This window comes from Embiotoca jacksoni, unplaced genomic scaffold, assembly GCF_022577435.1.
Source record: "Embiotoca jacksoni isolate LCO1_2020_lvr unplaced genomic scaffold, fEmbJac1.0.p SCAF_13, whole genome shotgun sequence".
NCBI lineage: Eukaryota > Metazoa > Chordata > Actinopteri > Embiotocidae > Embiotoca > Embiotoca jacksoni.
In genome coordinates this window covers 17,764,504-17,780,924 of record NW_027185263.1, presented here as the reverse complement: position 1 = coordinate 17,780,924, position 16,421 = coordinate 17,764,504, and the positions used below count along the sequence as shown (strand labels likewise).

The following is a 16,421-nucleotide window of genomic DNA, read 5'->3' as shown; positions in this document are numbered from 1 at the left end:
AGAATAAAAAAACAACAACTCATGTCTCAGCCTTAAATACGGTATTCTTATCTTAAACAGTCCAAAGTATGCTCGGTTGATTTTCTTAAAATGGTGTAAATGTTAAATATGCAGCTGCTGCGGTGCTACAGAGAAGAAGGTTTCCACAGTTTTGAGTGTGACGGGGATGCTTGGTGGCCTTTCTCATCAGGGGCCATATTTTTTTCAGAAACAACAAATATTAACATTTAGTAATTTATCACAGTAATATGCAGCATACAATATTTTCCTCAGATGACCCTAAACTATTACTAGTAAAGTAATAGAATAAAAAAGAAAGAAGAAGAAGAATAAAAAAGATAGAAGAAGAAGAAGAAGAATAAAAAAGAAAGAAGAAGAAGAAAGAAAGAAAGAAGAAGGAGGAAGAAGAAGAAAGAAGACGAAGAAGACGAAGAAGAGCAACACACGTTTCCTTTAACTGTTTCCGCTCTAACTGTGCTTGAGAACATGGCCCAGCGCGTTGGGCGCCGCTCACAGAGCTGCCAGGTGAAGCGGGGACCCACCTTGGAAGGGGCTGGACGCCTGCTGAGCCAGAGTGAGGTGCTCCTCCGTTAGATGGTAGACGGGCTGGTGCTGGTTGATCTCCACACTGGTGCACACGTTGCTCTCCCCGTGCAAGAAGAAGGTAAAGGCGCAGGATAGGTGCTCGCTGTGAGGAAGAAGAGGAAGAAAGAGGCAGATGAGTCATTGGGATCCCACCACTTCAACACGTGCCTTTGAAGAGAAATGAGGCCTGCGATGAATAAGTCCAATAAAAAACAGGAGCAGATCAGATAGTCTAGTTCATGTTGCTGTTCACAGAGAAAGAGAAAGAGATAAGGAAAAAGAGAGAGAAAGAGAAAGAAGAGATGGCAGACAGTGGTAGAGAGAGAAAATATGATTATAGAAAGCTGTGTCTGTTTTTGTCAAAGAATCTCTTCTTTCTGCTCCAACATGAGACGCTCCGAATAGAAAAGATGAAGCCAGAGGAAGATACAAGGGAGCAGAGGAGGAAGCTCCCAAACATGACAGAAGGACGCCTTCTTATGCCTGTACATCACCATGGATGAAAATGAAGTGTGTGCTTCATCTTATAGGTGGGAATTTGCAGAGGTTCGGACAAAAGTCAGTCAATAGAGCAGCGCTCAAGTGGTTTTGTGAGTGTCCTTCTGTCTGTCCAGTGTGGACGGAGCTGTGTGTAAAACAAAGGGGCGAGCCCTGACTAACCCGGGTGTTGCAGCCAATAAGCTCAGCTACAAAACAGAACCTCCTCTCTCTCTCTCTCTTTCTCTCTCTCTCTCTCACACACACACACACACACACACACACACACACAGCTCTTCTGCTTACAACAACGCCTGCCTGTATCAGTCTGACCTCAGCAACACAACAAGAAAACACAAGTTAAAGAGGGAAAGCAAGGACGAGGCAGACGGAAAGGAAAGGGAGAGGAACAGAGCAAAATGCAGGGCATTGTCTGCGGGCTTTCCTCTCTCTGCCAACACACACACACACACACAAGGAGACACACACACGCCAACACACACACACACACACACACACACACACACACACACACACACACACACACACACACACACACACACACACACACACGCCAACACAGAGAGCGAGCAGAGACAGCACAAGTGACGAATGACCAAATGAGAGTGGACACAGTGAATTTGGAAGTGGATCAAAGAGGGTTGCCTCCTCTGAGGATTTGGTTAAGCAAATATCAGTCTTCTCTCCGTGTCTCTGGCACTCTGACACACCTACTCTGCAGAGGATTAAAGAAAAGGAGCGGAGAAGGCGAGCGAGGCAGATAGAGATGGGGGGGGGGGGGAAGGACACTTCAATAAGATGATACCACCTACATAGCGGAGAGATGCTGTAAGTCCCCCCCCCCCCAGAGCTCGACATTCATCTTTCTTATTTTTTTCCTGTAAAAATAAGGTGGCTCTTGTTGGTTAATGTCTTTGATCGTACAATATTATACATTTAGAGCCGGTACTCTAATGAAGGCGAGTCAGAGGCTGCGGCATCCTCAGCAGTCCGACCATAACATGCATATTCAGTAGAAATGTGTTGGACTGCTGCTGCCATGAAATTAAGGTTGAGGGTTACTGCAGTACTAACATACACACATTGACTGGTCACTGATCATTTGTCCTATCAGCTCTGGCAGCGGTGCGCCCTCCTAATGCAACTCCACTGTAAGTGATGAGGGACAGTTCCTCCTCTGTGGAAAAAAAAAAGAAAAGGCCTGCTAAAGTTCATCTGAGGACAATACAGAGTTTCGGCGGTGTGAGTTACCGGGTGCTCAGACAGAAAACAGCTGCGCACACTTCAGTTTGCCGGAGGACAACAATGGGAGCAAGAGCCTCCAAAGTTATGAGGTTTTAGTGCAAAATTCACATTTCCTTGTTTAGCTGCACGTAATTATTGTGTAATTGGAGCAGTCCTGACTCCAAGGGTCAGTATCAGTGACCAGATGGACTCATTTCAACAGATTCTATCTGCTTGAGTAAAGTCAATCAAAATCCTTTTAATGTCTTCTCCCATGTTGTGTGACCTCAGCCCACTCGAGTCTGCAGTGTTGCTCTCCTACATGTCAGCCAGCCTTCGACAGTGCAGAACTCCTCCGCTTATTCAAGTAATAATTACTGTTATGAGACTTATTATTTGGTCGCACTAATGTTCAACTCTACTGTACAGATTCCCTGAACTCTCATTAGAAAAGAACAGTGAAGAAAACTTTTCACCAGCTTCTCATTTTTATCTGAAAGCTTTCTGAGGTTCAAATGATAAACATGGCAGGTCGGAGGTCAAATTCTTTCTAGGTGTAGAAATGAAGGCGAGGTGTTCAACAGAAGCACAGCAGAACGCAAGTCACAATGCATTATTTGTGTTGTTTGTATACATATACAATGAAATTACACCACTCAGATTAGTTAAATAGTTAAAAAAAATTTAAAAAAAGTTGGGCATTTAAATTAGGAAGTGAACAATGACTAAAAGTCCGGTCTACGCTCATACCCTTAATTAACTTGTTTTGAGTTATAGTTTGTAGTAAATGTGATTACAAGAAAAAAGGAAACTTTTCTGTTTTTTGTTTTTTTTTGCAACATCCTGAGCCGGACCCGAGTGTAATTGCATGTTTCATTCATTACTGTCAACATGGCTGTATTCTAGCAGGATTAATTGCCCAGTGGGAGACGTGGGATAAAAGATCAAATGCTTGGAAGAAAACAGTGGCTATTACCAGAAGAAGAAGAAGAAAACAACACTGGTATGCAGCCAGGTGAGGTTGTGAAAAGACATCTGGGGAATTAGGCCACATGCTGGCGCACAGAGCAAAGATGCCTTTGTTTGGGAGGTGTGTCACAACTGCTCAGGTGCCCAAGTAGTAAATTACATTTGGCTCCTTTGACTTGGGGTGTGTGTGTGTGTGTGTGTGTGTGTGTGTGTGTGTGTGTGTGTGTGTGTGCGTGTGTGCGTGTGTGCGTGTAAAACACCCCTCCAGTCCCGAGGCAAGACATGTCACCAAACCACCCGTAGCATGTGTGGAGGCAGGACGGCAGGCAGACATGAATCCTTCTTATTTGTGCAGCGTGAAGCCAAAACAGGACGCAGCGGCGAACTTGGACTGAGCTGTGGGGTTTTTTCAGGTTCTGTTCTCCGTTCATTTTTTTTTGTTGTTTTGTTTTGAAATGAATGAATTGATGAGCCAATCAAGCAATGAAAGCATTGTGTTTGTTTGTGACCGACCGACCATCCTGCTGATACTGTGGTGGATTTATGTACGTGGAGGGAGAAAGGGGGGCGGGGGGGTGGCTGGAGAACGACAAAGAGAGGGAAGGAAAAGCAAGACGTGAGAGACTGGAGAGGCAAAATGTGCCGTGTATTCTGCCGACATCAACAGAAATGCGGTGTACCGTTCTCCTCTCACATGCGCAGAAAAACCTGACGCTACACATTCGCACACATCTGTGTGAGCTGGAGGTGGAGGGCTGCCATCTGTGGCTCAGCAGGCAGAAGTACAACCCAGTTCTCACAAACACGTGAAATCACAACAGATGGAAATCAATTTCTTTACAAATGTGACCGCACAGATTGCTGCGTGTCAGCTGACAGGTTAAGAAGATTATCAGACGTGCCAGCTGTTGACATTAAAACATTCTCGTGCTGAATGATCATGTAACTACCGACTGATTAGGGATTATGTGTGTCAATCTGAAAATATGACTTAATTAATATTATTAATGAATTTCCCTATTTTTGTAGCATTAAAAAAAAAACAAAAAAAAAACAGTGTTTTCACCAGTTGCTTCTGTAATTTTGGAATTTGAGGTGAGCCCATGATAGAAATATAATCCTGTCGGCCGGTCACATCACATGACATCATCTTCATGCACCATGAACACCAAGTTGAAGAGTGACTCTCCAGCCAGAGAGGGATGGTTCAAATGTCAACAGGTGCTTGATCAGCACTTGGCCATGTAAGCGCCGCAACATCGACGACGACGACAACAACAACAACAACAACAACAACAGCACATGACACATTTCATCACACCACTCTCTCGCTCGGTGACACGCACATACACACACAAAAGGAGCCGGATTTAGTAAAGCTCGTACTGTGACAAAACACAGCAGCAGCTCAGAGGCTCTGTCAGCCGGTCGGTGCCCCCCCCCCCCCACACACACACACCAGCATGTGGGGAAACACGTATACCAGTAAACAGCAGCTGGGAGGCACAGTGGGAAAGTGTGTGTGGTCTCTGAGCTGAGCGGGTCAAGCGTAGGTACTGAGAAACCACAGCACTGATTAAACAAGTATTATCCGACACATTATTATTGTTATTGTTGAGTTAGGTGAGAAATGGAAACCTCTGTACGGTGCATATAAAGCTACAGCCAGCAGCTGATTAGCTTAGTTTAGCCCGTCTTCGTACAAAGGGAACAAAAACCACCGAGCAGGACCTCTAAACCTTTTATTTTTAGTTTATTTTGTGTAAATTAGACAGGTTGCAGTTTTACACAGTGTTATGTGATTTCCTGTAGCATTCCCCTCCACATTAAATCATAAAATTCATTTGGATTTCATTTGAAACTAGTACTTTGCCTAAGGGTCCCCAGGAGTTCCCCGCAGGACCCCTTGGGGCCCCCAATCCACGGCACATTGTGTCTGTTATAGTGTTGAACCTGCCTCAAGACTCAGGTTCTCTGGGACTTTAGAATGTCATCTCCCCTGCAGCGAGATTCTGCTTGCACTTTACAAAATAAAATAAAAAAATAAAAAAATTCAGAAACCCAAAGCCTGTATTGAGCACCACAGAAGACTGTACAATTAAAACACCACCTGTTTAAAGGGAGATTTCTGTGTCCTTTTGCTGATGATGTGCTTTTGAGGAATAAATATTTCTCATCTCATTTGTTTGGTAAATTCTTAAAAGAATTCAAAACCTTATTTCAATAGTGGAGACAAATGATGTCCTCCAACAGGCTGCAGCGCATGTCAAATACCGAATACAACAGCCTTCAGAACAGCCGTGATACTTGTCAGAATATTATGCTCATTAACGAGATATGAAGGATTTCACATCCCATTTTTTATGTTGCCTCTCTCGGTGTCTGTCATGTTCAGAAAGAGTAGAAAGGGGAACGGGCTGCCATTGTAGCCTTAAAAACAGCCACAACATCATTTAATCATCTTTTTTTTTTTTCTCTCTGTCTCCACCTTTCCTCCCACTTCCCTGTTCTCTGCTCTTCATCTATTAACTGGCAAATGGCTCAGGCTGCTCTCTGATCTGCTCTCTCCGGCCGTCGCACACAGCCGAACGCCGAGGCACTCCCCGCTCCACCTCTCGGATGCAAATGGCCAGTGGCCTTTGGCTCGGTAAGGACACAATAAGATAATCCGGGGAGTATTTGAAGCGGGCCTCGCACAAAGGAAGGCAGGTGGGCACATTTGCCTTCAGCTGGCACGCCATGTAAATGAGATGCCAAAGACCAACGCCGACCTGTGCGGCGGCGGCGGCGGGAGAGACCAGAGTGATGGAGGGAGGCGAGTGGGACTGACAGCCTCGGTCATTGTCTCATGAATGCTCTGCTATGTGGTACAAAAACAGATGATCAGATGATGCACAATAAAAAAAAAAATAATAACAATAATAACAATTAAAAAAAAGTTTAGTCAGGGCGTTTAATTATAAACAACACTGTTTGCCATAGCTCTTGTTTCTACAGGCTGCAGCTGCCTATTATGCGTCATTATTGATTAATCTGACAATTGTTTTCTCAATTGATCAATTATTTGCTTCATCTGCAAAAAGATCATTAAATTCTCATCAGAATTTGTCTGAGGGCGAGAAGACGTCATCGAAGTGCTTGTTTTCTCTTACCAATGGTTCCAGATTGTCCGTTCAAATCAATAATCAATTATTTGATTCCGCTTTAAAGAATCATCCTATATTTCCTCAAACTTCAGTTCTTAAAAGAGTAATTTCTTACTTCCTTCAAATCCATTGTGCTTTTCCTATCTGACAAAATGACAATGGAGCCCTGCAGTGGAGGAAGGAAACAAGACTGTCCTTTCAGAATAAAACAATTACTCTGTGAGCAACACCATCTCATTATCTCCTCTGTGTTATCTGTATCCAGACTCGCACAGCAGATGAATGTGTGGCTTGTTGTTACAGCAAATGGTAACAAAAGCAGTTCCCATGTAAACCTACAGGGACCGAGCATTCACATTCATTCATTCATTCACTGTCTGAGCGGAGATAAATTAATGTGCATTGTCATTCTTTCCATCTCGGGATCACTGTGTCCCCGTCACATTTTGATGCACCAGTGGCATTTTCACACTATATATATATATATACATACATATATATATTTTTTTATTTTATTTTATTTTTTTCAGTAGTCGGTTTTGGTCTTTAGTTACATTTCCCCAACAAAATTATTCCCCAGCATGACACGACTTGTAGGTATGTGAAAGTTATGAAAATTTAGTTGATGACTAATTATCATACGAATAATTATACATGATGATTTAATTGTTGTTTACTGTTGATTTTCTGTTTCAGTTTAATAATACACCTTATGAACGATAAGAGCCTTTTATTCATTGAACATTTCTGTTCGTCTTTTAAGTTTTGTAAACAAAACTTGCACACTGCAAGTATGACATAATTAAGATAAATATACAAAGCCTATTATTGAAGTATAAAATGAAATTACTGACAATGACAGGTACCCATAATCAAAATAAACAATGTACTTTGGTGGCATTAATTCTCCACTTGTGCCATTAAACCATAGCAGGGAAAGGCAGCGCTATCAAAAGGTGGAAAACAAAACTGTGTAAACGGTAACGGAAATATGACTTTTCTGTTAGTTTCATGCAGATTAATAGAAACATTTCTAACCATTATGCAAAATGATTGCAGACAGTTCAAATAATCACTACCGAGTGATTATGTAATAATTGCGACAGGCCCGTTTGGTTGTCTTCTTCGTGTGCGTTAAGTAAGCTCTTTGATGTAATAACTTCAAAGCAGCACTTTATTAGTGTTAATTTAGTCACTCCATTTATGAGTTGCATTAATTTGGAAGAAAATGTGAAACAAATCCTGTCAAAGCTGTAAAAGATGACAGAACTCTGACAAACCATTAGTGCTCAGGAGTCATGTGCTTTTCTGTTTCGGTATGATATGAAAGAGCGCGCAGAGCTGCAAAGGTAACGTGGAACTCGATCTGAGGTCAATCAGGAGTCGGCGGCTGCAGGCCGGGAAGCCTGAAGTGTTCAGAACGGTTCTGGGAAGATATGACAACAGAGTCGGGGGGGGGGGGGGGGGGGGGGGGGGGGGGGGGGTTTGCTGCAGAGCTGTGACATTCCTCACATGTTTGTTGGGCTCGGCTGGCTGCGTTCGACGAACCCAGCTTCCGTTTGGCTGAAGTTACACTTCCTCGGCACAACAACAACAAGTGTGCCTTCTACTGGGAGAAAAAAGGGGGACTCTTTCACTTCGGCCCATTTTGCTTTAGCAGTCACCTCTGGTCTGTCTCGCGCATGGAAATTTGCCATTTGTGGCAGCTTGTTATTACGATCTGGGCCGCGTAAACATGTTGTGACTGGTCATGTGCTGCTGCAGCGACAGGACAAGCTGCCATGGCCGCAGTTTCTGGCACAACATTAATAAACAATGATTCTGGAATTGGAGTTTACAGTAATAAGACAGCATGAACATGGAGAAATTGTTATGACAATGAACAGTGAAGACTTTCTAAGAAACCCTGGGTGGTTGTTGGAGCTTTTTCTTGGGAAGAGAAAGGAGGGTGTTTTCCTGAATAACACCGTTAGTGGTTAATTTGCATAAATGTTAACGTCATTATCATGAAAATATTTCCACATACACTGTAAGGGGGCACACATTTGACTTCGTGGTCAAATGACACGTTAGGTTTGACCATAGGACGTGAAAAGTGGCATAAGAATAAGCTCAAGAATGAAAAGATGAAAACAAATAAGGGAGTCGAGACAGAAAAACAGAATGCAGGTGGTAAACAGCAGTGAATCAGAGGACACGTTTCCAGGGTCATATTATCTTCCCTACTGTCTAGCCACCTGACCACTGGGAAACAACAGCACTGTCTACTGCCAAAATACCACAAACACAAAAACACACAAGACCCGCAGAGACACACCAGATCTAGCTTTAGTGCACGGTTTACACGGGAGACTCGATGCCGCAGAAAACACTCGACTAAAACTCTTAAGGCCAGCACTTTCACACATGCGGAGCTCTATTACTTTGAATTGATTTCCCTGTGCCACAAATGGAGGATGGGGGAGGGAGGGAAGGAGGGTGGGGGTGGGGGCTGAGCCTCTTTATATATGTCAGATTAAACTTGGAAGGGAAAGAGAAATGGAAAGAGATGGAACGACAAGTCCATAAAAAGAGGAGAAATCCGATCCTCTACGAGTGTATCACAACCACACGGATCCAGACGGAGCCGACTGAAGATAATACTGACATAACCCTGACAACAAGTCAGGATCCAGCTCCTCCTGCGTTTAGGAGGGAGTGTATCACACACAAAAGCACGCACACACACACACACACACACACACACACACACACACACACACACACACACGCACACGCACAGAGGCACCCCAGGGTTCCTCTCGTCGGCCTGCCGTCAGCTGAAACGTCACCGTCTGAATCTGAGCCGTGTACCTTTCCTCTTCTGAAAAACACATTTTCAGTAATCACGCTCATTACCACGTTTACATCATCAGTCTGCAGCTGTATCACAACTGAGATGCCACATCTGTTCCTTCCTGTGAAAGAGGCACTTACTATATCACTGAAGGGTGATACGCCTCTCATTGTCAAAATATAAATTTAATAAAGGTACAAACAACGAACTGTGTAGCTTGAGACATCCTGTAGAACCTGGGTGTGAAAAAAATAAGACTTCTTATGTTAGTATGTTCTTGTGAAATAATTCTAAGGCCGGGTAGAAGCATGTTGAGTCATTAGGTCATCATGACATAAGTAATATTAGTTGTGCAGTTGCAATAATAAAGATTCATTACTCAGAGCCACGAGCAATTAGTCAGCCTTATCCTGGATTAAAGATGGCTTATGCAGTTAACCCAGAAAGCCACGGCCTACTGTACCCTTTTTCTCTCTAATAATGATGAAAAACCATGTTATAGTACTGTTATATTGGGGTTTAATGTGTTGACCACCAGCTGGGACACATTCTACACAGAAATGGGACTAAACACTGTGACCAAATTGCGGCGTTGTTAAAATGTGTCCGGGAGAAGCGAGGAAAGGTTAGCCGGGCGGCATAATCTCTTTGTCTTGCTGAGCAAATTAATTAACTTGCAGTGAATGTCAGAGTAAATATCAAAAGGCCTGCTAACTCTGTGGAGGCAAATTAGGCTTCAGTATCAGGTGAACAACATAATGCTGCTTCTACAATGCAAAAGTACGAAGGAGGCCTCCGATCAGTCAGGAATTCATCGTGCAGCATCGCCGTGACCCCCGAACATGAAAACGTATCCCGCACAGACGAAGGTGGCTCGACGCCGACCTCAGCGTCATGGAGTCGCTCGAGATTATATGAAGACACGGACGACACCGACACAAACTAAATCTGCAAGATGCTGAACAACCAAGTACCGTTGAAGCTGTGTGCACGTGTACGAGGAGAACTGGTGCTTTTTTAAAAAGGCAGAGGGTGCAGAAAGTAAATATTGATTTGATTTTTATTTGATTTTTTACATCGTATGAAGTTAAGTGATAAAGGGCAGATGGGGCTCAGATGGTACAGCGGGTTGTCCACTAATCATAAGGTTGCCGGTTTGATCCCTGGTTCCTCCTGTCCACCTGCTGAAGTGTCTTCGGGCAACGTGTGTGTGTGTGTGTGTGTGTGTGTGTGTGTGTGTGTGTGTGTGTGTGTGTGTGTGGGAATGCTTTGAGCTGATAAAGTGCTACATCAGCATTCTCCTCTTTTCTTTTAGTTTCTTAAACTTTTGCATAGTAGAGTAAATTAATCATTTTAAAAAGAGGACTAAGAATTACATGTGCTTTATTTTGTGGTCGTCTTTATTTTCATGTCAAATCGAGGGGAGGTGCCGTATACACTCCTTATGAATTTCAACAGTATTAGCGGGCAGCATTAGCTCCAGTGGATAAGACTGTGTAAGCTTTCTGAGTACATCAGCTACGTGTGTTATTGTCCTCAGTGCAACGTAAACAAAGATGACTAATTGGGAAGAACTAACCAAATTTCAAGTTGCAACTTCTCTTGCTGCAGAAATAAGCCTCTCTTCTTCACGCTCGGCACGGCAAGTTTGCTTGTTGCTGCTTTGAAAACATCTGTTACACTAATCACACTCACAAATAATGGCGGGCATAATGCAGCGTTGAAAAAAGCAGCAGGTCCTCGTGCCTCTTAAGAGAAGGCAACATCCTCCTCTGTAGTCTAGTTCTATTAAGGGAAACTGGAAAATCGCTGTGTACAATTCATTTGAGAGCTCAACTCAGCTGAGCAGTTTGAAACCACAAAGTTCAGTATTTCTAAAATTCTCCCTGATAATGGAATCATTTTAAATACACCTTTAAAACCCAGATTTGAAGGAGCAGGACGAAGTAAGAATTGTTTTACCCGATTTACCACTGTGATCCACTTCAACAACTATCTAAAGTGTCTTAAGAATTCTTGAGCTGCGTTTTTAGCCCCTGCGGGGAATTTAAACGGGCTTGCAGCAGATGACTGCTAGTCCCAGAAAGTAAAGGGCATTTTTGGCTAGTTCAGACGACACCGCCGCCACCACCTAGTGTTCTACAGTGATGAGGTGAAAGGTTGAAAACCATATAAGGGATTAGCTTTAAATGTGACCATCTGCCTGAACCTCTGGATTAAAGACAGGAATCACAGTTACTGAGAAAAGGACAGAGAGGACGGGAGGGGCAGACGGGGAGCAAGTGACGCCCCGCGGATTAACTATGACGACTTCTTCAGAGCTCCGCTTGGCCCGGTGCTCTGGTCACATGGGATGATGGGAGGAATGGGAGGAATGGGAGGAATGCAGGGTACAGCAGCTGAGGAGGCGGCAGGGTGAGAAGAACAGGGTGACGGAGGAACTCTAAGGACACAGGATTCCCTCTTTGAATAAGAAAACGTGTCCCTGCTGCTACTCTTGAATTACACTACTGACACTAAAATGGGTTTCCTCAGCGCTACAATACATAAAAAGACAATGAAGCATGTTAACTTTAGTAATGGGAGATGAATTCTTTGTTCTCCCTGAGCCTCTGGCTGCCATTAGAGGAAATGAGGAAGGCATTCGGGAGCAGAAATTAGTGAATAATCTTACAACAAGGTGCAGGGAGTTTCTGATGGGCTCGTTTCCTTCTGCTGCCGAAATATTCAAAATGTTTTGTTCACCGCGCACAGTATCATGAGAAGTGTTCATCAAAGTCGTATTAGCTCCTGTGCTCTCATAATGGTAGAAAGCCACAATCCATTCTAGTAATGCAAATATATTTAGAGAAAGTGTTCACTTGTTTCTCTCAGGCACTAACTTTATATATGAATAATATTTGAACCCATGCGGGCAACACAGCTAACATGGCCTGCATCAAGTGTGGGCATGGAGTTAAAATTAGCAGATGACAACAAACTGTAGAGTCTCTCCAAGATCAGTGGAGCCAATAGCTTTGCTTTAAATTGAAAAGCTGAAGTGACACAAAGGGGAAGTGGATTATTAATAAAGTATAATTGTGCAGCAATTAAGCAAATGAAGCGTACCAATGAAAAACATTGGTATTTTCCTTTAAGAGCCATATTTATCTTGTGGACAGGATCTCTCCAGCAACATGATATATCCAGAGCGGCGGGTCACATGGTCCCACAGCCCCGTCTCCCCAGAGTTCCTGTTGCTAGAGAGACTGATGAAGTATCAGCGAGACCAGGGGTCAGGGGGTTGAGTGTTGGGGGAGGGGGGGGTGAGGGATTATTGAGGAAGGGGGGGGGGGGGGCAGGGGATTTGGGAGAGGTGCCGAGTGGTGGTCCCGTGCGTCTAAATCGGTGCAACTGGTCTGTGTGCACCTAACCGTTTTTTCCTGCCCGCATTCCAGGTGCAGCACACCGAGCAGCATGCGAGCCCGAGCCCGTCCTCGGACGCAGATTGTTGACGAGCACATGTGTGTGCCCGTCTCCCTGTGTGTTTGTGTTTGTGTTTGTGTTGTGCTGGGAGCAGGGAGGGGATAAATTTAGCACTTTAGCCCCAGACTGGAGGCAGTGGCCCTTTATCCTGCACTGTCCTACTTAACAAGAGTGCTGCTCTCTGCTTCCGCCTGCCACAGCGCACCAGGACTCGCACATTCACCTCCCGACATCGAGCCAAAACAATAGAGGAAGAATGTGCTCATCCACGTTACCCACCGTCATGCAGCAAAGTGCAGACATTTGCATGCGTTTACATGGCCGTATTTGTTACCGTATGACTATGTTTTGCATTAATTCGCTCTCGTAATAAGAGCCGCTGCAGACTGGCCTCATTTCATAACAGCTTGATTTGTTAATGATGCTTTCAAGTCACTCAGACAACAACTAAATGCATAACAGCATACACACGTATTTAAATACAGCCGAGCAGGAATCTAACACCGTCCTGATTGCAGCGCAGAATAGATTGTCGATCTTGTAAATGTGGCTTTAAAGACAGGGCGCATATCAAGCAGATAAAGACATGATATCCCTTTTGTCCTGATCAAATTGAAACATCAAAGCAGGCCGGATTTAATGTTGCTCTGCATTTTAGCAACTCAGCCAATTAGGAGCAAGTCAACGAGCTAGTCTGCCTTAAGCTGACCAATAGAGCACGAGCATCCCGCTTCACCTTGGAAACACACGATCCCAGGGTGCATTTCCCTGCTGCCATGACAACCAAGAGGAGCTCTCCCTCTCTCCCTCCCTGGTGTTCTCTCCCGCTCTTTCTCTGTGTTTCTGGAGCCAGTCTACCTAGCAGTATAAGGTTCACAGAAACAACCAGGCAGCACAACTTGGAGCCGCCTGCACTCCAGACAAAGAGAATTACCGTCATCTGGATCAACACAGACTGCTGCATGTGCAGTTCACGTTAAAAACAACAGCTGTCACTAATCAATATTGATTTCATTTAGGAATTACATTAAAAACAGTAATATTATTTTCAATATTAAATTTCAACGTTAATCTTGAAATATATCTTTTTCTCGTAAAATCATAAAAACAGGCGTCTGGATAACATAATAAGCCTTTTTTTTATTTTATTTTTTTTACATAATACCTTGAGAGGATTTCTTTTATTGTTACCGTGTTCAGACTGTGGACAACCCGTTTGGTGTTTACCACGTACATCAGGCTCAAAGGAGAAGCAAGGCAGAGGAGGGGGAGAGATGATGTAAGCATTTCAACACAGGCTGAGGTCTGGGTTGAGGTTATGAGCCTGTCAGCTGGCTACAGCCTCGACCAACTGGACACTTCGGACGCTGCCAGGAGTTGTGCAGTATCTGGTGTTTCCCACCTGCAGATCCGATTTGAGCTGCTCACACAAGAATATCTTTCAAGGATGCATCATTTCTACATTTTAATGGTATGTGTGAAAATGTTATTTTAAGTTTGGGCTGATGACTGACAATGAGAAGCATGCCACATTCATGCTTTGATGATTCATCAATTAAATACCAAAAGAAGGTGAATCATCAATTGGTGCTGTGACTAACAGTGATTTTATTAACTGATTGATCTTCTGATTATATTGTCATTGATTGTTTATAATGTATATCTTTAAAAAACAGTGGCTTATCATAATTTCTTATATCCAAACAGATCTTCTTTTGTGCAACAACCTTCCAAAACAAAAACATGTTTTGTGATATTTTTAAAGCTACAACATACATTAGACTGTGGGAAATTATAAAATGAATTATTCAACATTTTCTTACATATCATGGACAAAACTATTAATTAATTATTCCAGAACATAATTGATGAATCAATCATGAAGATAATAGTTAGTTGTTGCCCCACACTCACAAGTTAGATACACGTTTGGTAACGGACTCCTGAGAGAACTGTGTCTTTGCTGCAAAATCCTCATGTGTTTTAATGGAAGAGTGCCTGACCTGCTGTCAATGAAAGGTGAACAAGGTGCTCAGAGACAGATGAGCTCAGGTGCTGGCAAACCACTGCTTGGTAATCAGCTTATTGAGTCTTTCAGTATTTAAAAGGAGGGAAGGAAAAGTGTCCAAGAACGGTGGCCATAAAACAACCTACAGTTAAGTCGAGTTTTCACAGGACTATCAGAGTGGGAATTCCCTGAAATTTTTCAATCCGACTCCCAGTGGAAGCAGCTCGTCACTGAGAATGATGTGATTGCCGACATAAAAAGCTCGGTCATGCCACCCGTGAGGATGGAGTCTCCCTCGGGGTTAACACTCACTACTGGTAGGACAAACTTGACTATCTCCATGGAGACCAGATGCAAAGAAGGATACGGAGTAGGACTGCACTCTGAGTACAGTTTTACTTTGTCCCACGGAAACAAAACAACAACACTTGAGCCATTTAATAATTGCCAACAGCACCACTATACATCAATAGCAGCTCAGGAAATGTTTCACTGTCAGACCAGCTGGTCTGGACACAGCAGCGACATTAAAAAAAAAAAAAAAAAAAAGCACAAAAGGAGTCCAGTAGATTTCCGTCACAGTTTTGTGCTGCTTTGTTTGTTGAAATCCCAGCGTGGCTGGAGCGCAGCGGATCACACCAAAGGAGAGGGGGGGAAAACATCCTTGACGACAACTGAGATTCAGGGTGGTTGCACCACTATTTATAACCTGCCCAGTCTGCTTCATGACAGCAGAGGGGGATGGAGGGAAGAGGAGAGTGAGTGAGGAGCAAGCATGAGCAGCAGACATACAGACAGAGGGTGGCCTGTGAATTCCAGAGCCGAGGAAAAGACCATTGTTTTTTTTCCCCCTTGACTGGGGGCCCTTTGTGATCAGCATACTGGGTAAAGAGGCAATAGAGCTAAAAAAAAAAAAAAAAAAAAACAAGGCATGTGTACAGCTCTGGAGAGAAGTGGCTCGATCTCCAGTATCATTTTGTCAAGTCTTTTGTCTATTATTACACCATTTACATGAAAATGCATCACGCTTGTCCAGAGAAATGCGACCCATTGTCTACAGATGAGAGGCCATTAAAGAGTCCCCATTAAAGCTTGCAACCAGCTCTGCTGCCCCACGTCACGGTAATGATTAAGACAAGCTGACAGCAGATACAGTTTGGGCCGTTTCTAACTTGGACCGTGCAAGCGGCCTGCAAACAAACACGTGTCTGTGCACACACGAGATCAGGCTGCTGTGTGGCCCCGCTGAGCACCTGACTGAAAAATCTGGCAACGCCACCAAAACAACCCCAACAACAATAACACACCGACACATGCACACACAAAACAGAGCAGGGAGTTTGCTGGGTGTTAACAGAATACACCCGTTTGATTCTAGAGCTTTTTTTTTTCTTCTCCACAATCGCCGCCCTCGTCAAAACGGCGCCCTGCAGTTGGTACACCAGTGTTAAATCTGTGGCACCTCGCACTGCGACTGAATCTCAAAACCAAAATCTAAAAAGATCTCCGTTCGAGTTCTCAAACGATCGCCGCGTGTTCAGTGGGGAGGTGAGGCGGCGACAGTCAGGGAGCAGGTGTTTTTTGTTGTTTTTTTTCCCCGTGGAAAAAAATAGCTGCTTCGGTCACTTTGTCCTCGCTACCCTACTGTTATCAATAAACCCAGACACTGACTGCAAGAAATCCAGCTCGG

The 16,421-nt window shown here is 43.8% G+C and overlaps 1 protein-coding gene across 2 annotated transcripts in view; it reads right to left on the bottom strand.

The window, feature by feature from the left end:
- med13a (mediator complex subunit 13a) overlaps positions 1–16,421 on the bottom strand; it is a 71,571-nt gene that overhangs the window by 32,915 nt on the left and 22,235 nt on the right. For both annotated transcript variants that reach the window (XM_069147038.1, XM_069147039.1), the window contains one exon: positions 543–688. In XM_069147038.1, coding sequence (XP_069003139.1) covers positions 543–688 — 146 coding nt within the window. The remainder of the gene's footprint in view (positions 1–542; positions 689–16,421) is intronic.